This window comes from Thermobia domestica, chromosome 1 (assembly GCF_964235325.1).
Source record: "Thermobia domestica chromosome 1, izTheDome1.hap1.1, whole genome shotgun sequence".
Taxonomy (NCBI): domain Eukaryota; kingdom Metazoa; phylum Arthropoda; class Insecta; order Zygentoma; family Lepismatidae; genus Thermobia; species Thermobia domestica.
In genome coordinates this window covers 88,400,352-88,424,255 of record NC_137454.1, presented here as the reverse complement: position 1 = coordinate 88,424,255, position 23,904 = coordinate 88,400,352, and the positions used below count along the sequence as shown (strand labels likewise).

The 23,904-nt window shown below is 34.0% G+C and overlaps 1 protein-coding gene across 1 annotated transcript in view; it reads right to left on the bottom strand.

Moving 5' to 3' along the window:
* The window catches only part of LOC145687174 (EF-hand domain-containing family member B-like), a 101,609-nt gene that overhangs the window by 68,972 nt on the left and 8,733 nt on the right, over nt 1–23,904 (bottom strand). The window contains exons 2-3 of the mRNA XM_081760640.1: nt 22,621–22,815; nt 18,181–18,361 (exon numbers count right to left, since the gene is read on the bottom strand). Of these exons, the coding sequence (XP_081616766.1) occupies nt 18,181–18,361; nt 22,621–22,815 (376 nt within the window). The remainder of the gene's footprint in view (nt 1–18,180; nt 18,362–22,620; nt 22,816–23,904) is intronic.

Genomic DNA, 23,904 nt, shown 5'->3' with positions numbered 1-23,904 from the left:
GCTAAAATCAAAGAAAAGATTTTTGTAGGCCCCAAATAAGATGTTTGATTCGTGACAAATAAAAAAAAAGGTTCTCTTCGGTTGTAAAAGCAGCTTAGTGTTCTTTTACGAGTTTAACAGAGAATTTTTAGGAAACTGTACAACTCCAAACTACCGTGAAATTGTGAGTAATTTCCTTCAATCATTCAAAGAAATGGGTTGCAACATGTCTCTTAAAGTTAATTTCCTAGACTCTCACCTGGATTTCTTTCCTGAAAATCTACGTTCGTTAGTAATGAAAGTGGGGAACGTTTTCACCAACCTCTCTATGTCGAAGTTCGTTAATAGTTTAAGTTTTTTGAATTTATATGGCTTTCTCTTTTCTTTCATCGCTAAGTTATGTTTTTTGTTCTTCCATTTGTTTATTCTTTTTCGCATCAATTACAGTTTTAGTGATAGCGGCTGCTCCCCTTGCTAAAGCAACAGCTCGTAATACTGATAGAATAGTGAGTATCGTAAAAATAAAACCACGAATACATTATTTTGGTAAACTTTTGATCTTTTTAATTTATGTTGTATTTGATGTTAAATTTATTCCTTAATCTTCTTTGATTTTCTTACCTTTATCGTTAACTTGTTTCTTCTTTATAGTCCAGGATCTGACTATGGTTCTGTAGAAAAATTTGAGTATGGAATTTTTTTCTTCAGAAATCGTTAGTAGATGTCTTACTAATTACTTTTTACTTGGGTGGACATCCGTCGCCTGGTACGATTTCCAGGTATGACGTCATCAAATATGGTGGCTGCTTATTAAAAAATGTTCATATATAGGCTAATATTGCAATAATTAACATGTAATTTCCTTTTCTTTCACGATTACTTAGCAGAAGTCCCAGTACATATCTTTTTATAAGGTGAACACCCGACATTTCTCTAGGATGACGTCATCCAAGATGGCGGATTCCTAATCACAAAAATGTTCATATCTCGAGTAATATTGGACTGATTAGCACGCAATTTCGTTGTTTTTTCAAAATTGCTTATCAGAGGTCCTAAGTATTTTTCTTACTAAAGTGAACATCCAACACATTTCTCTGGGATGATGTCATCCAAGATGGCGACTACTCAATTACAAAAAGATTCATACTTCTGGTATATACTGAAATTAACACCCAATTTCATTGTAATTTTTCATTCCTGTTAGAAAATGTTCTTGTAACTACTTTCAATTTAGTTGGCCAACCGACAAATTCTGCACATATGATATCACCCAAGATGGCGGCTACTTAATCACAGAGGTCTTCATCTCTGTGGTAATCTTTGACTAATTAACATGAAAGTTTGTTAGTAAATTATGTTGTAATTACTATTGGTGAAGCGAATACTCTGAAGTCGCAATTCACTTAATTCTATCATAGTTCCAGATGAGCTAAATATACATTATTTAAATAGTATTTAAAATATATTAAACCATTTCTTAAAATAGCACTTAATATTTTACCATATTTAAACTTCATTAACATTCAACAGAGACATTCACGACAACGCATACATCCGTTCCTCTTATTAAAATCGAGAACTAAATATCCACCTAATTTTCTAATCCAGTAAGCTATGTGCTCTATCAAATCTTTTAACTAAGATATATTGTAACACTATAACTAATTAGTAAGTTAATAAATTTATAAACAGTTGCGTTAATTCTGATTTTATAAACTTCTTGACAACATATATATCAATAGTCTTCCCTAAAACCAATGTTTACAATATAAGGTGCATCAGAATTTTTAAATTATATTATATAAAAAACGGAATGTGATATACTACTATGAATATTACCACCAGCTTTCTAAGATTTTATCTTAAAAGAATTTTTACAGAGTGAATGCGACTCCTTTACACTTGCAAAAGACACATGTTACCTTCTTTTTCTTACAAATGCATGAGAATTTTGTATATGTCAAACAAGTACATGCCCCAATAAACTCATTAGGATACTGCTGTAAGTTTTGTTTTGACATGAAACAATCTTCTGTTACTTCGAAATCAAAATTACAAGAGTCTAAGCGAATAATTGTGTCATCAATACAGTGCCGTTGACGGTATGTATGATAGTAAGATCTAAATATGTGTACCTTAATTCTCCCGCTTGTAGGCAGCAAGCAATGTCTAATTTTTTCCATGATGATACCGCCAAACCTTGAATTCATCTACAAATTCCAATGGGATCGTTACTTTAGTACCTGTACTAGGTATTCATCTGCAGCTTTAAGACTTTTTTTCTATGTCATCCCAGTCAGGCATCACCACAAAAATTTCCAAGTATAAGTTCGATGCAGAATGAATAACTGCCTTCTTCGTACCGAACTTAATAGTACATAGATGGCTGAAAACAATTTGCATAGGTTTTCTCCCATTTTTCGGTAAATGGTATAAACAGGCAGAAGTCGTATGGAATCAACAATTCCAATGCGCACAAATTTCTTGTAAACCAATTTGATGAAAAGTAGGCCAATGAAACAATGCTACCATTATGTCAGCATTAATGCAATCACTAATGAGAACAAAATTTGGTGAACCCATACTGGAAAACATGCTAGAATTCTGAAGTCAGCTTCCTCTACCGGCAAGCAATTTATTTCTGGATGATTAACTTGGGTTTCATTTTTCACAGATGTACAGTTGAATGTTATTTCATCACCAGCGAAGGAACTAAATGTATGGTTCCTAGCATGTGCGCTTCAATCAAAAAAGGTATCAATATTTTTGCAATTTACTATAGTAATAGCAGTTTGTACTTTGAAGATTATCAGAAACTATTAAGTTATATGGGCAATGGAATGTCTTCGGAGATGGAAGCTATGTGCATCATATTTTGCCTTCGCATTCTCTCATGTTCTTTTGGTGATAGTTTCTGGTGCTTTAGAACGCATAATCGACCCTTCACGGTTCTTCGTAATGCTCAGAATACACATAAAGTAAGAAAAAGCTACTTAATTAAAAGCTTTCTTGTTAGTTTTCATTACTTTCCAGGTAGAATTCATAATATCGACAAAGTAACGAGATTTTCGATCTACTTGGAACAAGATATAGTTATTGGTGATGTTGAAAGACTTTTCTAGTTCTTTTATGAACGCGTTTTTTTTTTTTTTTCTAAATCCTTCTTCATTGAAGAGTGGAGATTTATTTAAATGTACGTGCTCCTCAGCTCTTGGACACTCACTTACTCTATATTTGTCGTAAACACGATTATGTGACTTTTTTGGTTGCAAATAATACACAAATTGTGTCGCTTAGAAGTCTCTCCTTGAGGACTGTGATGACGTGCTCGTTTTCTTGAGAATTTCCAAACATTTTCCTTTCAATTTAATAGAGAAGCATTTTCCATAGTCTTACTTGCTAATCTTTCCTTCTCACTTTCAAGCTGCAAAAATGTCTTTTTATGAGTATATGTTTGTAGCATGCATTATTTAGATTATTGTAAAATGTTGTTTCCACATTATAGAGCACAAACGTTTAGCAACAATGTTATTTCGCACTTGGACAGCTGGTCTGTCTCTTTCTCTGTCATTTCCAGTAGTTAATACATTATGGTCACTTACGTCGCATATGATGAATGAATTTTCACTTGCTTTAAACTCTGTTTCACTATACTTTGGAACTCTCAACAATTATGTAGTACCCATATTTTCATTTCAAAATCCTGAGGGAAAAGGAAAAAGAAACTTATCTAAATTAGGACGCTTGAAGTATTTTATAGATTTACACTTACAACTGCCAGAGATACGAAAACAAATAGTGTAGCAGACGCCATGCTTGATGACGTAATGCTTGGAAAAAGTGTTCAATGTCCACCTAAGTTAAAAGAACTTTACGTCACCTACCAAGTTTTCCTTCATAAAAAAAAACAAATTTCATGTTGATTAGTCATATATTACCACAGAGATGAAGACTTCTGTAATTGAATAGCTGCCATCTTGAATGATATCGTATGTGGAGAATTTGTCGGATGGCTACCTAAATTGAAACTAGTTACAAGAATATTTTTTTTAACAGGAATGAAAAATTATAATGAAATTGTGTGTTAATTTCAGTAAAATATTGAGCAGCCGCCATCTTGGATGATATCATCCCAGAGAAATATGTTGGATGTTCACTTTAGTAAGAAAAATACTTACTAGGATCCTTGGTAAGCAATCTTCAAGAAAAACAAACAAACAAAGAAACGTATTTGCATGCTAACCAGTTCAATATTAGTCGAGATATGAACATTTTTGTGATTAGGAATCTGCCATCTTGGATGACGTCATCCTAGAGAAATGTCGGGTGTTCAGCTTAGTATAAAGATACGTGCTGGGACTCCTGCTAAGTAATCCTGAAAGGAAAGAACGAGATTACATGTTAATCATTCCAATATTAGCTTATATATAAAATTAATTGTAATTAAGCAGCCGCCATATTTGATGACGTATTATCCGGAAAACGTTACCAGGTGACGGATGCCCACCCAAGTAAAAAATAATAAGTAAGACACCTGCTAACGATTTCTGAAGCCAAAATCTCCATACTCAAACTTTCCTACAGAACCATAACTAGATCCAGGACTATTAAGTACATGATCTATTTTAAAGTAATTAACTCGTTGTAAGGAATAGAAAGCGTATGTCCTTTAATTGAACATATATTATGTATAATAGAGAAAATCTGCATGATAATAAAAAGGTTAATAAAACAAACATTTACAAACTCCATTCTCATTTTAATACTCATCCTAAACTCACTTTGACTTTTATTGTTCAAGTGGTTCCTAAAGCACGTACTTTTTTAGTAATTAATGACGTGTCTTTCTTTGTCCGCAACGTCTTGAAAGTGTATCTTTATTATCTCTATAATATATTTCGTGTTCTTTACAAGTTCATCTAATGGATTAATGCCTTTATGTCCTCTTTCTAATCGTTCTTGTAGTTTAATACCTGGCATAAGCCGTTAAGTTTCTCTAAACGTTGAGTTGTATCATAATGGATCGGTCAGACTCCTCACCACCACACACGTTCAGTCTCTGAGACGATTCCCTATTACACTAACTGTTATATTTTTATATTATATAATTCTTTCCATATAGTTTTAAATAGTTACTTCTTTCTCTCATTCTAAGTTCATTTCTTTCTCATGCCATTTAGTATCTCGTTTATGTCGATGATAATAGGTTCTTCTCACCGCTCTCTTCTTATCCTTATCTGCTGTTTTTCTCTGTTGAATGAATATGTTTGAAGAACGTTAAGTACCACACTTTTGTCAAATTTTTCGAGTCTTTGTTGTTCTCTAATGTTTATTTCTAATCTTCAAGAGACAGTTACTATCTTAATTGACTCAATAGAAAATTTATCTTCCAATATTTCTAATATATTCACTAATAGGTTTTGGATTACCTTGTTGCATCACCTCTGTAACTATCATTCCTTGGTACAATCGCCTCTTTGTGCTTCCAATGTAAATTTTATCATTGACGCTGTTCACAAGTTTATAGATAGCATTTTTCGTATTTATTTTTAATCAACTTTTATTAATAAGAATGGTTCTTGAGATCCTATTTCCAGCTCGCCCAACACGTGAGGAGTGCACTGCGCTTGCGCGAGTACACAGTCACCCTTGTGTCAGCAGTAGTACTAACTTAGAGATTGTAACACCATGTTCCAACGGGAAGAAAATAGTACTGATAACAGTCATTAAGCATGGTCGGAGATATTCACAGAGGAAAATTTTGTACCTTCGTGGGGGATAGGAATCTCATCATCACCAGTTCAATCAATACTAAAAATATAAAGTAGAGAATCTAATATCACAATGTTACCTGAACCATTGCTCACTTCTTTCCAGTGTTCACACTGGATTGAACCTGGTATCACGTGTACTGGAACTATGTTCAGCATTCTTCTTTAAAAATTAGAGCTTGATTGTTTAAATAAAGCTGTAGCAGGTTTTAAATTGTGTTTGTTGTGTATAAGGAAAGAATCTATTGCGTATTTCAACATTGATTTCTTTCCTTAAATGTAGTGTGCGTGTGTTTGTATGATACTCTTTCTTGGAAAGCGCATAATCATAGTCTACTTTTGTTATCAATAGGTTTTTTTCGCTTTCACACAATATTGCGCTCAGTCGGTGCGGATATCTTACTCTTCGAAACATGGAGAGTGTGTTCTCTTTCATTTTTATATCAAAACGAGAGATAACTGAACACACAAACCAATGTTACGTAAATAGCATACCCAAGTGACGATCACTTACGTTTGCCACGACATGAGAAAAAATGTTGTTCCGATTCTCGGAAAGCTTTTTTCGTCCTGCCTCGGAAATTTGCTAGTCTCGTTTCGTAAATTTATATATAAAATCTATACCTTCATTTTAAAATTAATTTTATCTAGAAGTTATAAGAAGCCTGCAACGTCACGAGAGGTCCACGAAGAGTGTGTTATAATACATTTAAACCATATTTATTATTGGAATATTTTGTGTAACGAGTTGCATATCGTTAAACGTTGACAAAGCTCTTTATTATGTTCGTAAGTCCTTTTACCTGTTTATATTTTTATAATATGAATCATAGTGTTTGCTATCTAAGACTTTAGTGCATTAGTTTTACCTACAAGTCTCGAGAAGCTTCTTGTCTCTTCTTAAAAACGAGACGAGGATTGTCTCATGTTTCTCATTGTCTCGAATTTTAAAATGTACTTTTCATCTCGAAGACAATACGAGAAATTTCTCGTCTCATGAGCGACACTAGTTAAAACTAACCTGACATTCGGTCTCATATGCTTTAGACCTCAAGAAACTCTGGACAACGATTCAAAAAAGTTTTTTTTTCTGTTTAAAACGGGGCAGCTTTAATGTCGTCAAAACAATTATAAGGTAGAAAAAAAGCAGTTTCAAAATGTAGAAAAAAAGTCCTGCTGTTCTATGAAAAGTTAGACTTTTTCTGAAAGAATGTCCTGCATTCGATAATGTTTATTTGGTAATTCTAGGCTAAAGCAACTCAGACTTGCTGATTACTATTCAATATGCAACTCGTTTCATTTGGAATAATGTTCTGAAACGATACTTCCAGTTGCAGCCCTTTGTGTAAGCGTTCTCATTGGTAAGGAACAAATTGATTCTGCTAATTTTTCGTTAGTTGTTCGTAGAATGCTGAAACAGCTTGATCTGAAGCACAAAGAAATGAGAAATAAACAGGGTCAATGGAATTTACCTGAAAGTATTACTTCCTCCCTCACAGCTGAGAAGCATATGCGAGGTGTGGTGCCTCCTTCAGGAAAAGGCGTTTGGGAACCAAAAAAGCCCATCCTTATGCAAACACTTATTTCGTAATAGTAACAAAACCAAATGTGAACAATGCTGTATGATAGTAGATGATGTAATGGGGCATTAAATGTAGATGTTGGAATAGGCCTATCAGGCAATTACAGTTGTAACTTTTTAACGTATGAGTTGGCAACATTACTAATACTCGAGGAGGGAAGGGAAGATGTCTGCTGGGTCAGTTCTCAAGAATTCTTCTCTATAAACATTGAAATTTGTGTGAAAAATTCTGCAAAATTAGAAGTGTGCTCAGACTTGACAACGAATGTATATATAATTGTTACATAGTATACTTATATTTCGGAGAATAGCAATAATTCATTATTTTGCTAATAGCCTTATTAACTTCTAAAGATTGGTATTTTATTAAAAAAAAAAAAAAAAAAAAAAAAAAAAAAATATGAAGAGAGAATCCAACCCAACCCCTCCTGTACTATTTTTTGTTACTTCTGGTCAAAATTTCCAGATGTTCGCTGAGAAGGTCGGTGGAGTGAATAAAACCCAAGGTAGAACAGACAAAAATGTCTTTCTAACCGCAGAACCCTCCCCTCTCTTGCAGGAGAGTTGAGAAGGTTTAACCGTTTGCTTCGTATTACAAAGAGCTCTGCAACATGAAATTCCAAGTTCATATATAGCAATGAAACACTTTTCAAGAAGGGAAGAGAGTCATGCTAAAAATTTACCTTGTTTAATGTGAATTCCTGAAAAAAGATAAACTTTGTAATAATGTGCAAGTTTGAAATTTATTACGCATAGGGTTTAAGAACAAACGCCAGGAAAAGTATTTAAATAATAGTTCAAAATAATCTAGATTTCCATTTATTTGGAAGCATTTAATACAATAAATATGTGATATACAACATTAAAAACAATTACATAATTATTTCTATAGACTTAACCAACATATAGAAGAAACTTATCGAGTTTAACAACTAGAATGAACTAGAAATGAAATTAATTTAAAGGAGGAAATACTATGCTTAGTTGCAAAAGTGACCACACCTTCCAAGAACCAGATGTCCCCCCCACCTTACTTCAAATTCTCCTATTGACATGCCGCCTGAAGACATTTTCACTTTTAAGCTTACTCATTGGTTCTGGCCAACGTCTCTTCTATCTAAGTACGACCACGGTTAAAACATGCTTTGCTTGTACAAATTACATATTTGTATAGGAATGTTTAAATGCTACTGGATGGATCCGGTATTATACGTTGAGTTCAAAAGAAATGTGTTAAATGTGAAGTTTACAATGGCTTTTTTTTTTGCGTTCATCTATATGCATTATAATGAAATAGAGAATTGCATTTACTGATTTTATTTCCAAAAGAAGAAACTTTAAATTATGAAAGGTAAGAGAAGACATGATAAACTGAACTGACTTTCCCGAAGTGCAAAGTTGTGGAACATAGTCTCTGCTGACGAGTCAAACCTCTCCCTGGCTAAGTTCGGCCACTATATATAACGATCTTTATTGGTTATACGATGAACTACTTCCCCATAAAATTTCATTTAGATTCGACCAGTAGTTACCGTGAAATAAAGTACCACACACAAGCTAAGCCGAGCCAAGTCTGTTCATGATCGAACTTGTCCCCCATTATAGCGATATTTATTCCATGACGATGAGCTATCTGCCCACCAAATTTCGTTCAGATCCGATCAGGCTAGTCCAGTCGAGTCCAGGCGAACTTGGTCTCCAAATATAGCGACCGGCTATTTGTCCACGAAGTTTGGTTCAGATTCTGCCAATAGTTACCGAGAAATAAAGTACCACAGACAAGGCGGTCCGATCCGAACCGAGCCTGTCCCTGGCCGAAGTCTGTCATCAAATATATCGATCTTTATTCCTTAGACGATGAGCTAGTTGCTCACTAAATTTGATTTACCTATAGATCTGGCTAGTAATTTCCGAAAAATAAAGTACCACATACATCTGGAGTGAAACTATAAGCTCCCGTATGCTTACGTCGGGGGAAGAAAAAGTACTGAATAAAAATATATGTGAGTCATACATTAGCTATATATATATAGTTAGTAGCTGCATTGTTTAGAACCAAAACTGCAAGTTTTGGAACTTTACACTTCAGTTGTCACCAGAAGTGGTGAAGTTACTTGACTCACTCACCCATTAGTTAAATGTTTCAACTATTTTCCGGTTTCTCTAAAATTTTATTATACTGTACTTCACGGCATGACTTTCCTCACGACCATGTGGGCACCCATGCTTAGTTAATATATTCACACAAAGAAATGAAATATATATCAACGTAGTACAAGAGTCACGCAGAAAATGACTACAAGGATATTTTATTTAACAGAACTCTTTAAGAAATAGGTCTATCTAACTTTCCACTAGAATAACAAAGCCTTACCTTTGGATACTCTTTGACCTGAAAGCATGCATAAGAAAGGCAGGAGAAAACAGAAAAAAGAACAATGATAGATTTACATTTTCAGTATAACTACAAAAATTCTCTTAATAATGGAAATAAAATGTTACCAATTTTGTTCTAAAGAAGACAATTTTATTAAATCATACCTAGCAAATTGCTTCACTTTTTACTTACTTACCTCCAGCTTTAAAATTACAAAGGCATATTCAAGGAAATTCTGTAATTCAGCTCTTAAAAATTTAAATCTAAAAATATCAAATTACGGATAATACCCAAAAGACTTAGTGCATAAAACATTTTTTCTACTTATATTTGCATGTATATTGTTAATTTCAAAACCTTATATTACAAAAGTAAATAAAAATAAAAAATAAATAAAATAAAAAATAAATAAATAAATAAAATAAAAATCTCCCTTCTGTCGACCTTGAAGTGTTAGCTAGCAGTAAACTGTAAAATCAAAAGTTATAAGAATAAATATTTACAAAACTTTTCGACTTGAATGCTTTTCATTATTGCTGTGGAGTTAGCGTACGACCAAAACACATATTGATTATACTAGGGAACAAGATTTTAGCACAGAAATTAGAGTATCTGATTCTAATAGAACTATTCACGTAGAAGTCAAATATGTAACCATTTTTTCTCCATCACCCACCATTTTCCCATGACGGCCACGTGACCTTGAAAAATAAGTTATTTTCAGAAATTTGTTATTTACGTGCAGATAATCGTATGTAACTTCCACGGTATTACAATACATGTACGGTTTATATCTCATTGGATTCGCAATGAAACACATTTTACAATGATATATATATCGTGTCACCATTTTTTACCTGAGGGAAATTCTAGGAGGATTTTGTGGGAAATTCCCTCCAAAAAGTAGTTTATAAGATATTTTTGTCTCATGTCACTATTCATATAGTGATACAGAAACGTGAATTGCATCAAAACATAATATATGTCTACTCAATAAAGCATGTTAATTTCATGTGAATCGCGTTATTCTATCTAGAGATATAAATAGTTGTTTCTATTTACAGGTTTAAACGCAAGGCGTTCAGCAAAGACAAAAACCTAACGTTGACGTATTGTTGTCGGCACATACACGGACATGCAGATACAAGCACAAATGCACACAAGCCCACTCAATGCATGCGTAATTTCTGTGGAAAATTAGTTAATTTTTACGATTTTGATCTGCCGACAATGAATAAAAATATCTGGAAAAAACAGGGAAAAATTAATTCGCTGAATTCCATTAACTCTTTCAAGGCAAGACAGTTAGTATTGCGTGGTGATGCACTGAATTAGACTGCGTACTGTGCTGCTTTGTGATTTATGAAGTGTAGGTTCGTTTGTGTATATGTGTCTAATACAATACAGGATACAAGATATCGAGAAAGTGTGTAAATCATCCGGATAATTTCTGTTACGTATGTGAGGAGCTGACATTTAAATCACAATGTCAAAGTTTCACTCAACTTGTGAGGAAATGTTATCATTTATAGTTTGGTTGCAGCATAGGAGACCAAAATAAGAACTGGGTTCCTCACTTCATTTGTTATACTTTCGTGAAACATCTGACTGGGTGGGCAAATGGTGAACGGAACATAAGCTTCGGCGTACTCATGATCTGGAGGGAACCATAAGATTCTTCAGATTGCTACTTTTGTATGACACAGATAGGCCTGTATTTATATATTGTGCGTCCCTGTGCTTAAAATAATTTATTACCCTCCGCACAAACTTATGTAAAACAAGGAAACAAGCCGTGATTTTGCAAACTTCCAGCTCTTGTTGAGTATTACGTACCAGCAGTTTAGGTCTTACAAGTTACAAAAGTTACAACGTAATTTTAAACGCCCTAATTATCTCAGTAATAATCATGATGTGGTGTTCTGTCCGGAGATAGGAGTTCGACGAAGGTTCCTGGGCAAGGTGAACCCATAGTAGTTTGCCATTGCCTTCCATGGGATCATGATGTACTAAGGACGGGACCTACAGCTTAACTTGGGATCCGAACCACTTGTGTCCCCAACGGGGATCGAACCAGGGACCCCCTGGTTACAAGGCAACGAGCTTAACCACTCATCCATTGGGGACACACTTTCTCAATACTGGTATGTAATTCATTCACGAAAGTTTTAATTTACTGTCCTGAGAAAATGCATTCAATTAATTCTTAATCAACCGTTATGCTATTTTTATATTTCATACTTTCATTTGATCAATGATTCATAAAGTTCCTTGGCAGCTGAAATATGAGAGTGCAAAGTCCCCATAAGAATAACATGGGGGCATTTTAAAATTAATCGAAAACGACCAATATTTGAGTTGAATTCATAGTTTCTGGGGTCGCTGAGTGATAGTTTTTATCCAATTTAATTTCAAGGTCATACTCTACTCCCCAGGGAGGAGCGAGATTTTAAAAGTAATCGTAAACGACAGATATTAGTGTTGAATGCATAGTTTTCGAGGTCGTTGAGTTTAACGGTATCTGTTTTCATTGTGTTCAAGTTCATCCTTACCACTTGACTTTTTAAAAATAATCAGATAAGCTACCTAATCGTAACTACTGTAATTAGAGCAAATTAAACACATTACCAATTACCATATTTTCTCGCGCTTGCGCGGGACTCTACAGGTTGCTGGTTTTAAATATTACTTTATTGTGAATCTTTAAAAAAAAATTCCAAAATTTTACCGCCCTGTGCTCGAGCACTGAATAACACTTACCTAAATACGGGCCTGGACACAGATAAAAGGAATAACCAGTAAATCTAAGCACACAATGCACTATCCTAATTTGCCATCAGCAATTAGGCCAGTCTTACACAATGCAGAATTACCAGTACCACTAGCAGCTCATCTTACTGTAGATAAAGATTACGTACTTGAGGTAACTACTGAAGTACAACACGAAGAAGATGATGATCCTACATATTTAGGAAGCACTTCTACATTCGAGCCCCATCTGATAACTCAGAGTGAACTAAATGACCTTGTTCAGAATTAGAACTCTTCAAAATACAGGCAGAACTTCTTGCTCCTAGACTTAAAGGCTGGAATTTGCTCCATCGTGACTAGTGTTGTGAAGGCCTGGAAAAAAGCCGGAAATTTTGGGTAAAAAAACAGATTTTTGCCGGTTTTTTCCCGAGCTTGGAAACAAACGGAAAAATTGGGAAAAATTGATATTTTCGAATTTCTTACCATATTGTGCTTTTAAAATGAAAACTATTTTATATTTACTAGTTTACAGTTAAGATCATTGAGTATTTATGTTTCTTGTATTATAATAGAGAAATTTTGTGGCAACAAATATATTTGCACCACTGCTTTAAAACTAGCACTGTGATAGAATGGAGTTATGGGTACGAAAATATTGAAATATAATCCTAGTTACATTAATTAATATAGGCGCATTTAAATTATCTTAAGTAATCTTATAATGGCAGGGACGTGTTAAAACAACAGGGCCAGTATTATTTTAGTTAATACCAATATGTTAAAATCAAATATATATTTTATGGAGATTGTTCGGAAGTATTGGCAAAACCCTGAAAATATAATTTAAAAACTATTCTTTCGCCTGACGCTAATTTTATTTGCTGTAACGTGTTTGCAAAAAATGATCTTAACGTGTCTGCATCTTAACTGTAATGATCTCAACTGTAACTACAACGTATTTTGCTAGCAGAAAAAATACTTAAAGTAACACCTTTTAATTTTAGTTTTCTGATTTCTGATAAAAAATCCCCTTTTATTATTTGTATATTTTTCGAACAACTCAAAAAGAGAGATGACCTTCTTTACATATACACACATACACTACACAAGTGCGTAAATTTGAGCAGCGACAAGTATTACAGAATTTAATGTGAAACTTCCGTTCGTTATTATTAAAGACTAGCAGAATACCCGTTCTTCGCATGGGGAGAATACGTTTCATTTTTTGTATAAGGGGCATCAAAACTGTCACCAATGAACTTACGGACTCAAAAACTATGAATTCAACACTAGTATCAGTCACTTTCAATTAATTTTACATTTAATTAAAAATCTATCGCAGTATCTCCACTGAATTAGATGCAATTCCTTTGCAAAGTGACATTAATGCTATTTCTCAATGATGCGAATCAAACAAGTTGCTGCGGAATATTAGAAAATGCAAAGTAGTATCATACACCAGAAAAATGAACTATGTACGCAATGTATATACTATTAATCAAACGCCAATTGAAAGAGTGGATTATGTTACTGATCTTGCAGTTACTCTGCAGTCAAACCTATTGTTCAATATTCATGTCAACAGAGTAGTTGGTGAGGCCTTTCGGAACCTTGGCTTTGTGATGAGATTAGGAAGTGATTTTTCTAACACTAATGTCCTTAAACCATTATACACTGCCTATGTACAATCTAAGGTGAATTATGCAGCAATAATATGGGGTTCTAATAGTAAGAAATATATAAACAAAATCAAAAACATTCAAGATAAATTTGTGCGCTTTTTAACATATAAAGAAGCAGGGATATATCCAAAATTTAAGAACTACGAAGGTCTTACGAAACAAATATTCATTACAATCTCTTGAAAGCAGATGGTGCAATAGATTCAAAATATTTGTTATCAGAAATCAAAATTCACGTCCCACATAGAGCAACGAGACCCCATAATAGCATATTCCATCTCTCAGCGCAAAGGACTAATGCATTGGATGTATCGCCTGTCAGAAAAATGTGTATATTGTATAATATGTCACAAGGACACCCAGGTATATATATTTTTATTTATAAACAAAATTTTCATTCTACATAAATTTGCTGTATCTTGTATATCGTGCTAATCTTTATTTTAACGTATATTTTGCTTTCATATTATTATGTTATTATATGTGTATGTTAGTGTATTACCATAGAATGAGGGAAAACTGTAATTCGGCATTTGGCTGTTGTTTTTCAATATATATCCGCATTTCCTTCCTCCAAGTTGTACCTTCAAAGTAAAATGATAAAAACCATCTTAGGCCCGTACCTCATCTATGTTTAAAATTTTTATCGAGATCAGTCTGGTGGTTCAAGAATTAGTCACTTTCATTTTAATATATACAGATAATTTGCCGCCCTAGAAAACAGGTATTTGCCTACATACAAAATTTTGTACATAAAGTTTATATTAAAGTCTGCAGTTGAATATTAAATAATAGTAATTATATGTCCTTGTGCATGAGTATTATTGAAATTTGCCTACTGCTCTTTCTTTTAAGAAGTAATTTGGTTAAAATTAACAAAATTTCACCAGATTGAAGAGCACATTAAGAACTCAGTTTCATTCAAGAGCCCTATTTGTTGTAACAGAAACACTTCATGATGGTAGATGTGTATGCAATTGTAAAAGTTCTGTAATTAATGCACAATGAGGAGTAAACGACTAAAAGGCACATAAAGATGAGTGCAGACTATTAATTTTCAAGAATAATTACAACAGTTTTAATTTTGAATGTTTCTTTTTTAAATATTCACAGTATTGAAATTTCTCAACTTATATTTTTCACGCGTTCGAAAAAAAAAAAAAAAAGCTTCCATTACAAGTCAAACTAACCTAATACAAAGATTTTTATTATTTTCCCAATTTTTCCGGAAAGAAACCGAAAAAAAAAAAAACGATTTCTTACCAACAGGTTCAAAATTTCCGGAAATTTTACAACACTGTTACTGTGAAGATATGTGTATTTATACACATAACAAAATATTTTATTGGCGGCGCGAGAGACCTGAGTTTGATTTTCGGTGAGAACTTATGTAGTTAGGATTTTACGTTAAGCTGTAGTTTAACGTCTCATATAGCTTTGCTGCTGAATGGGTCTCCAAACCTCAAACCCTCGCCTTGTTTTCATCTGTTTATATTTATTAAGTGTTTAATTACTTAAAAATCTCGAATAGGAGTATAAGAAAGACAAAGTATCCAACACGTAACATCTGTTAAGTTTTTTGACAATTTTATAGTTTATCTGTAGTTAGCTTGTGATCCCTCGTTTGTTCTTCAACTCCCCTTCAGCAGGCTGACCCATGGGAACCACTGGTTTAAAGTTTAGGGTAATGTAAAGTTGACCCTGGTATATTCATTCTAAAGAAAAGCAGGATTAACTTTACATTGTCTGGAACCATATCGTTAACGTACGCGTCTTTGGTCCAGGAGATCCGAATTCGATTCCCGGCGTAATCCCATGTGGTTCGGATTCTACGTGAAGCAGTAGGTCCATATCTCATTATAACCTTGGCGTTGAAAGGAATGCTAAACTTCAACGAAATACAATGCAATTTACTTTGTACACTCCAGTTGGTATCCTTATGTGGTTCATAACAGAATGGCCATCTAGTTCAAGTTGGTGAGCATTTCTCGTGCAATTGAACCGAGCGTGGCTTATCAATAACGACACTACGTTATTTGCTGAAAGATACATCTAAACCGGACCTACTTTTGTATGTACATAAAGACGAACTGGAGCGTGTAATGTAAAGTTAATCTTAGAAACATTTTTGTACATGGTAAAAGTAACAAGGCCAAGACGTTTTCAATTTTACATCATCAATTGAGTGGAACCCAAGTTCTGTACGTAAATTTGAAATCAAAAGAAGGTGTTGCATAAAAAAGTTAACGATTTCTGCAAAAACCAGTGTATTCATTGTGAGCACCATCAGTTAATATTGTCTCTGTGATTTAATAAAAATGTTAAAATTGTAGTCAATAATAACATTCATGTGAAGTGCGTTTTATAACACTTTTATCTGGACGAAGACTTATTTAAGGATAATTTATTTATACCGCGTAAGAAGTGAACATAAATCAAGAATTATAATGCAATATATTTCACAAGTAATAATATTGATAATCCCATCTCTCTGTTTTTAAACACGCACACACACACACAAAACAGATAAACGAAAGCAAAACGCAGGTTGAACTTGAATCTTTGTGACGTCATCCCTACGTGGCCAATAGGAGCGCTACTTCAGCCATGTATTGGATGAACCTCTTGGAATCGGCGAAAATGCACACAGTGTATACATCATTGTAAAATGTGTTTCATTGGAAATGGAATGACGTATAAACCGTACTTATATCGTAATTACTGTGGAAGTTACATGTGATTATGTGCACGCAAAAAACAAATTATAAATATAACTAATTTTTCACGGTCACGTGAGTATCACAGGAAAATGGTGGGTGATGGAGAAAAAATGATTACACACTTGAATTCTACGTTAAAGCTTCTATTAGAATCAGGTATTTTCTCACGTGTGCCAGACAAAAAGTTTCTCTGTCGATGAATGTTATTACTAATCGTGATTATAAAGAAAATAATCTTTCTGGGCGTCAGTGTGAGCCTTGTCACAGACTGTGGAGCTTCTCGCTTCGACCACGTTCTTTTCAGCACACACTGACCTGTTGTCGTAGGTTATCTATTTTTTATAACTCATGATGAACTGCTTCCGAAATATCTCGAGAGCTCCCTCGTGGCTAAGCTTAGCGTTCGCGCGCTTTTGAGTGGGAGACCAGGGTTTGATTCTCGGCGGAAGCACATGTGGGTCGGTAAGCTGTAGGTTCACGTCTTACATAGCCTCGCTACTGAAAGGGACGCTGAACTAAAAATCAAATTAAATCACGAAATATCTCCAATTCGTTACTTTTCAGTAGATTGACAGATACAAATTCAATCGAGTAAACGTCTTTGAGTTAAATCATGTGCTAACCAAACGTCCAGTTTATTTTTGGAGCCAGCTTTCGCCAAATGGTTTATAACATTGACCATATCATGACTGCTTACATACCGGCCTTGCTGGACTTTTGGCAAAATATTATTCACTTTAGCTGCGACTGGTCACCCACTACAAAATCCATGTTGGACACAGAAATTACCAGAACAAAATCGACTGTATCATCTTTTGGCTGTTCCTTTGATAATGTACCTTGCCCATAAACAGCACACATTTCTTTGGAGGCTGTGCAGGATTTATATTTTCATCGAAATATCATTGTGAAAGATAGTGCAATTTTGTGGAAAGTTCGCTCATCTTAACGGTTCAATACTGTACATCTCATACTAAGCATTCCAACATTTCTTTTTTCAAATCTACTACTAGCTTCAACTGTCAGCTGTCAAATGACGTTCAGCCTAATTCACTGCGACATATATATATATATCCTGCCATTTGAGACGTTTACGCCATCTCGTGTGCAAAAGGCTGCACAGTTTTTAAACTATCTGACATTACACAGTTGTCTACGTATGTTAAGTGTACATGTCAGCGGGAGAAGCGGAATCTGAAGATTTACATTTAACGTTAGATTTCAATACAACTATGTCAAATATTTAATTTCACCCACTTGATCAACACTCTTTTCTTTCTTACCTGTCACTCTTTCAAATATTGAGCGAACTACTTACATCTTTCACTTTCTTTCCCAAACGTGGTGTTATAAATGTCCAGTCCCGCCGGCAGCCCAGGCAATGGATCACGCCATCTTCCAACAGGAACTTTCCAATAGGAAGCATGAGAAGTATCTTTTAGTTCTTCCTCCAAAACTTGATACTTCGACTTTTCTGGAGGTTGAAGAAGCTCCCTTGACTAATTGAAGGTTGTGGCAATGAATTTAATCGAATGAAGAAAATATCATTATTTTGTAAATTTTACATGTTTACAATAGTTCTTAGAGGCAATATCCTACATACATTCACACAATATACAGAGTGTAACAAAAAGCTACGGAAAAATTTCATGCGAAGAAGTCTTATATGGAGCCGCTCTGAAAATAAATGTAATTTTGAAACTGATACTCAAAAAATTGGTGAACTTTGCCCTCCCTCTCCTCGCCCCATATAAGCAACAAGTACACATACATGCTATTACCATATAATGGACTACTTCATTGCTTCATATACCAATTTTTATGAGTATATACCCAAAGGAGAAGGAATGTCATCTCCAAAATTCTGATGCAAAAAACGGAAAAGCACGTATTTTATCCTTCCCCGTCCGCTGTGGTATTCCCCACATACACAAAATGAATATCGGCGGAAAGCTTCGTCCTTCAGGAACACATTGATATCAAAATTATCTTCGTAGCTTAATTAGAGGCTGAGTTATTGAGGTTTAAATTGAGTCACATTGATGGGCGACCACAATGTTACTATTTCACACCGTCAGGTGGCTTAATGGCCGTAACACTGTAACGATGCGTTTCCTGACATAAGGTCATATGAACTTTTTTGTTTGTTTACCTTTAAGGAATCCATCCCTGAAATTTTGCCGTACCTTTTTGTTACACCCTGTATATTAATAATATTTAGATCTAATGGAGAAAATCAGTAATGAAAATACTGATTTCTTAATTTGGGTATTTGAATATATAAAGTATCTACAGCTATATTTAAAACAATGCCACTACATGGTTGTTTAAAATAAGATATTCATCAATCATATTATGAGGCTTAAAATCTTTATTTCGTGCGCGTTATCAAATTAATAAAAGTACGCTAACACTGCTCATAAATAATTATTTATAATCAACGGCAGTATGGAAATAAAACATCATGAAAAAGTATGCATAGCAGAAACAAATAACTAACAGAACGAACTCTTGAAGAAATGAGGAAACATATATTTTAAAAATATGATATTTTGAAGAGAAACGCTGGGAGAAAAACGTAACACTATGTCTGAAAGAAAAAATAATAATAATAATAATAATACGAAATGAATGATATATATATTTATTTAAAAAAAGTTATGTAGTGGCACTGTACGAGGTCCTTGAACCTTTTGTTCCGAGGTATTAACAGGAATATCAGTGGGAGTAGGTCAAACATAGAAACCCAAAAGAGCGTTATATGGACCTATACATTTCACGAATTTAAATTAGGAATGAGTCGTAATGAAACTGAAAGAATATCATGTCAGTCATTCGGTAAAGATGTGGCATGACCAAACAGTGCAATAATGGTGTTTGAACAAATTTAAGAACGACGGCATAATGGCCAAATTTGTGAGGCAATGCAGGAGCCATGCATCAACACTTCTATGAGCCTGTAAAAGAGTATAATAAACTAGAACGATTAATCCCACATGACTTCACTGCAGCTCATAATGCGCCACGTGAATTGCTGCCACTTGGCCGTATCATTAATGTAACTATGTACATGTAGCGATTGGATTGTACATGAAAATTTGAAATCAATGAGGTCACTGACTACGGATAGCAGAGATATTATTCTGTCTCAGGAAATACAAAGCTCCATGTTCTAAGGTCAGCAATGATACCATTATCGGACTTTATTGAAACATTTTACACATCCTCCAGATTCCCCAGATATTACTGCGCCAGTCCATCATTTGTTCTATTTGTTAGACAACCATTTACGGGAACGACAGTTCTGAACCCTCGACGAAGCAATGAACAGCTTCTTTGGTTCACGTTCCGCCAGTCCTACCACTGGGATCCATAGCTTGCCGTAACACTGGAGTCAGGTTATAGCAACTGATACGGGCTATTTCTGCTTATTTCAGATGCGTCTTACTTCTTGCTATTACCTTTCTCTTTGTAGGAACAAAATCGCACATAACGTTTTGGGTATCTAATATTAGCAAATACCTCCCACGTGTTGCTCCGGACAATATCAAATACTGTTCACAACCAACACTGCTCACTACAATGCTACGTACATCATGTTGTTTACAAACTATGACGACTATTCGTGCCGTCACCATTTACAGACAAATTTAACAATGTTAACCGATGTACACATTACCTATTTCCAACATACAACAACATTCAGAATAATAAGTAACAGTCGATAAAGGCATATACAGTCGATAAAGGCATAAAGGTTTCTAAATAATTTCTCGCGCAAACAAACTTTTCAACTGAATATAAACGTTACATGAAACTTAGAAACTAACTACATAGAGCACTGCCATAAGTTCATTGAACGATTGAAACTCCAATATACGGTTCTATCATCTTACAGCGAAAAACCCTTAACTAACTAAAGCTGTAAAGTTTTTTGAAATTTTGAACTTAGCGCAAAAAAAAAAAAAAAGTTTTTCTTTCTCTGTAAAATTTGACAAATATAAATAAAATAAAAGAGAGAGAGAAAGGAATAAAAAAAGGGTTCAACACCCATTACGAAACTTCTTTCAACGTTTAAAGAATTAAAAGACTTAGTCAGATGCTTGCGTAGAACAACTAAGAACATCCTGGTTCTCAAAATTAATTATTGGATAAAGTATTGCACAAATATTATTGGATAAAGTTTTGGTAAGTCTTATACATTGTTAATAACTACCGAGGTCTTCACAGAATCGAAAGCTTTTTCATAACCAATGAATGCAGCATAGAATGTTAAGTCATGTCCATTTGCTCATTTGACCTGTCCATTAGCTCTCTCACCATCTGAATATGATCCACTATGCTATAGCCACTTGTAAATGCAGACTTTATCCTGGCTGGGGAACGTCTACTTATTTTCTAATTACAGCGTCAGTATTTTCGTAAACAGTTTGTAAACTGCTAGAAGAAAGCTTACAGGTCTGTAATTGGTTAGGTCTTCTTTGTGCCCTTTCTTCTGTCTAATATAACTTCTAGTGTCTTTCCTTGTTTCATGTGTATAGTGTACGGACTAAGATTGAAAAAAATAGATTTTTTCAAAATCATCTTTTTTTTTTTTAAATTGATTTTTCAAATTAAAATTACTTGAATTTAAAAAAAAGGAAAAGAAATTAAATGATTATCCTTTTTCCTAATTGGTAAATTACATGGACATGGGTTTCAGATTTATTTCTTAAGTGATGTTAGAATGAAAGCGAAATCAAGAATTTTTCAATATTTATTGAGTTTTCTACAACATGTTTTTTCTACGCGATAGTTACTCAGCAGCAGTACAATATTCTTCACTTATCATATAAGAGCGGGCGCAGTCACCATGGCCTTGCGAATTCAGTTCACAATGATTGGACGAAAGGAAAATAATGTATGGTATATATTTTTAAAAAAATCTTAATCAGTAAATAACCAAAATAAAATATGCAGTGTAGAATATGCTACCATTTTGCAAAATAATAAATAAATAAATAAATAAAACATTGCGCCACACAGAACATTGCACAGTATATTATCCTTTTGCTTATATATTGAATATAATTTTTTAATACTCCTTTCTCATAACTTTCTCATCATGAATATCAATATGTTATGCTTTAAAATTGTAAAATTATTCAAAATAAACTTGAATTTCAGCATGAAATGTACAGTCAGCGACAAAAGTTCTTTTCGTTTGATGAAATTAGTTTCGTATATAACTTTTGAATGGAAGGACAATTTGAATATAGTTTTCAGTAACCACAGATATTCCCAAAATAAATTTTACCAAACGGAAAGAACTTTTGTCACGACTGTACCTAAGGTATATCAATATAAATATTTGATTCTAAATTACCTGCAGTCAGTATGACAAAGATAATATCACAATATGTAAGAAATTTTAGTAATAAGATTCTTACGACCAAGTATGGCGTTTTTTTTTCTTCTTCCTATTTTTCATTTTTCTTTCTATTTATTAACAACTAATTGAAATGTCCATTCTTAGCATGGGAAGAGTAGGTTTATAGCAAATATTTGAATTAAATCATATAGGGATACCTTCTCAAGGACTCATACACTTTCTAAGTGGGCACGGTCTATAAAAAGCACATTTTCTCTCTACTCTCACTAACTCACTCTCTCTCTCTCTCTCTCTCTCTCTCACACACACACACACACAAAAGAAAAGAAGAGAAAAATCTTCGTTGAATTCAAGTTATAGACGAAGTTTAGATCCATTATTACTTACCTCTGTATAAATATCAAAGACCGAAGGAACAGTTCTTGTATACTTTTCAGGTTTTACAGTGGCACATAGGTTTTCGAGTGCTTTCGCTCCTTCATCTCCAGTTAAAGGAGTACAAAAAACATCCTTCATTTCCTGCAGCAAACCATTTTGTAGATACGGGGAATGGAAGGCAATCTCACCTGAAGTAAGACCTGCCTGAAAAAGAAAGAGAAAAATAAAAATATAATAAACTATTCATTTGAAGAAAAATGAACTTCAGTAATCAAGGATCTAGAGGAAGAGTGTGAATATAAAGACATGAAAACAAAGTTTAATTTAACCCTCCATACAATAGAAAATCTTGAGCTGCCTGAATAAAGTAAGGTCCGGAAAGACTGGTGAATTTGTGATACCTGATTTTAGAGCTCAACTACACCCGACAGATGTAAGAATAACAAAGGAGCTAATGATATTCTACAACAACTAATTTGTTAATTACATGACATCTGTAGCTCTCACCGGCTGGTTAATGGCTAGACGCCGAGCCTTTGCTGCATGGTGTCCCGGAATCAAACTGTGTGATAGAACATACTGAAAGTGAATCCATTTCGATGGTTTGGATACAACTTTAAACAGCAGCTTTACGTCTCATAAAATCTCGGAGTAGAATGGAACTCTCCTTGGAAAAATGTTTTTAAGGAACTTGAAATAATGACTCTTCCTCAATGTACCTAGGTATTTATTCAAAACATTAATATACGTATTTGAAAAAACATAGTAGTGAATTTATTGTTAACAGACATTCACAGACACAACACATGAAGTAAAGAAGACATTCATTTACATGCACACAAAACAAATATACACAATAAATCAGTTACTCACAAAGGTACTCTATTATACAATCTACCTCCATCATGTATAAAAAATCAGATCTCTGTAAACAGCTTTAGAATCTTATTTAAAAGATACTTGATAGATCAATGCTTTTACTTTGTTGAAGAATAGGTGCAAAATAATTCGTATACGTAAAATTAAATGTATTAAGTAAATTAGTGAATCTATAAGAAACCAATGTAATAATAGCATATATATAGCGATACTATCCATAAATACATGTTTCAGAATCCTAAGGTACTCACGAAGCAATTTTTATAGATGGAGTTTGCCTACGGGCATATAATATGAAGTATTCAACAACTACCTCTATAAAAATTGTTGCGGAAGTATCGCAGGGTTCTGAAACTTGGATATTTGGATAGGACACATATTAGTTCCTAAGTGAAGTCTTGACCCGACTAAGAA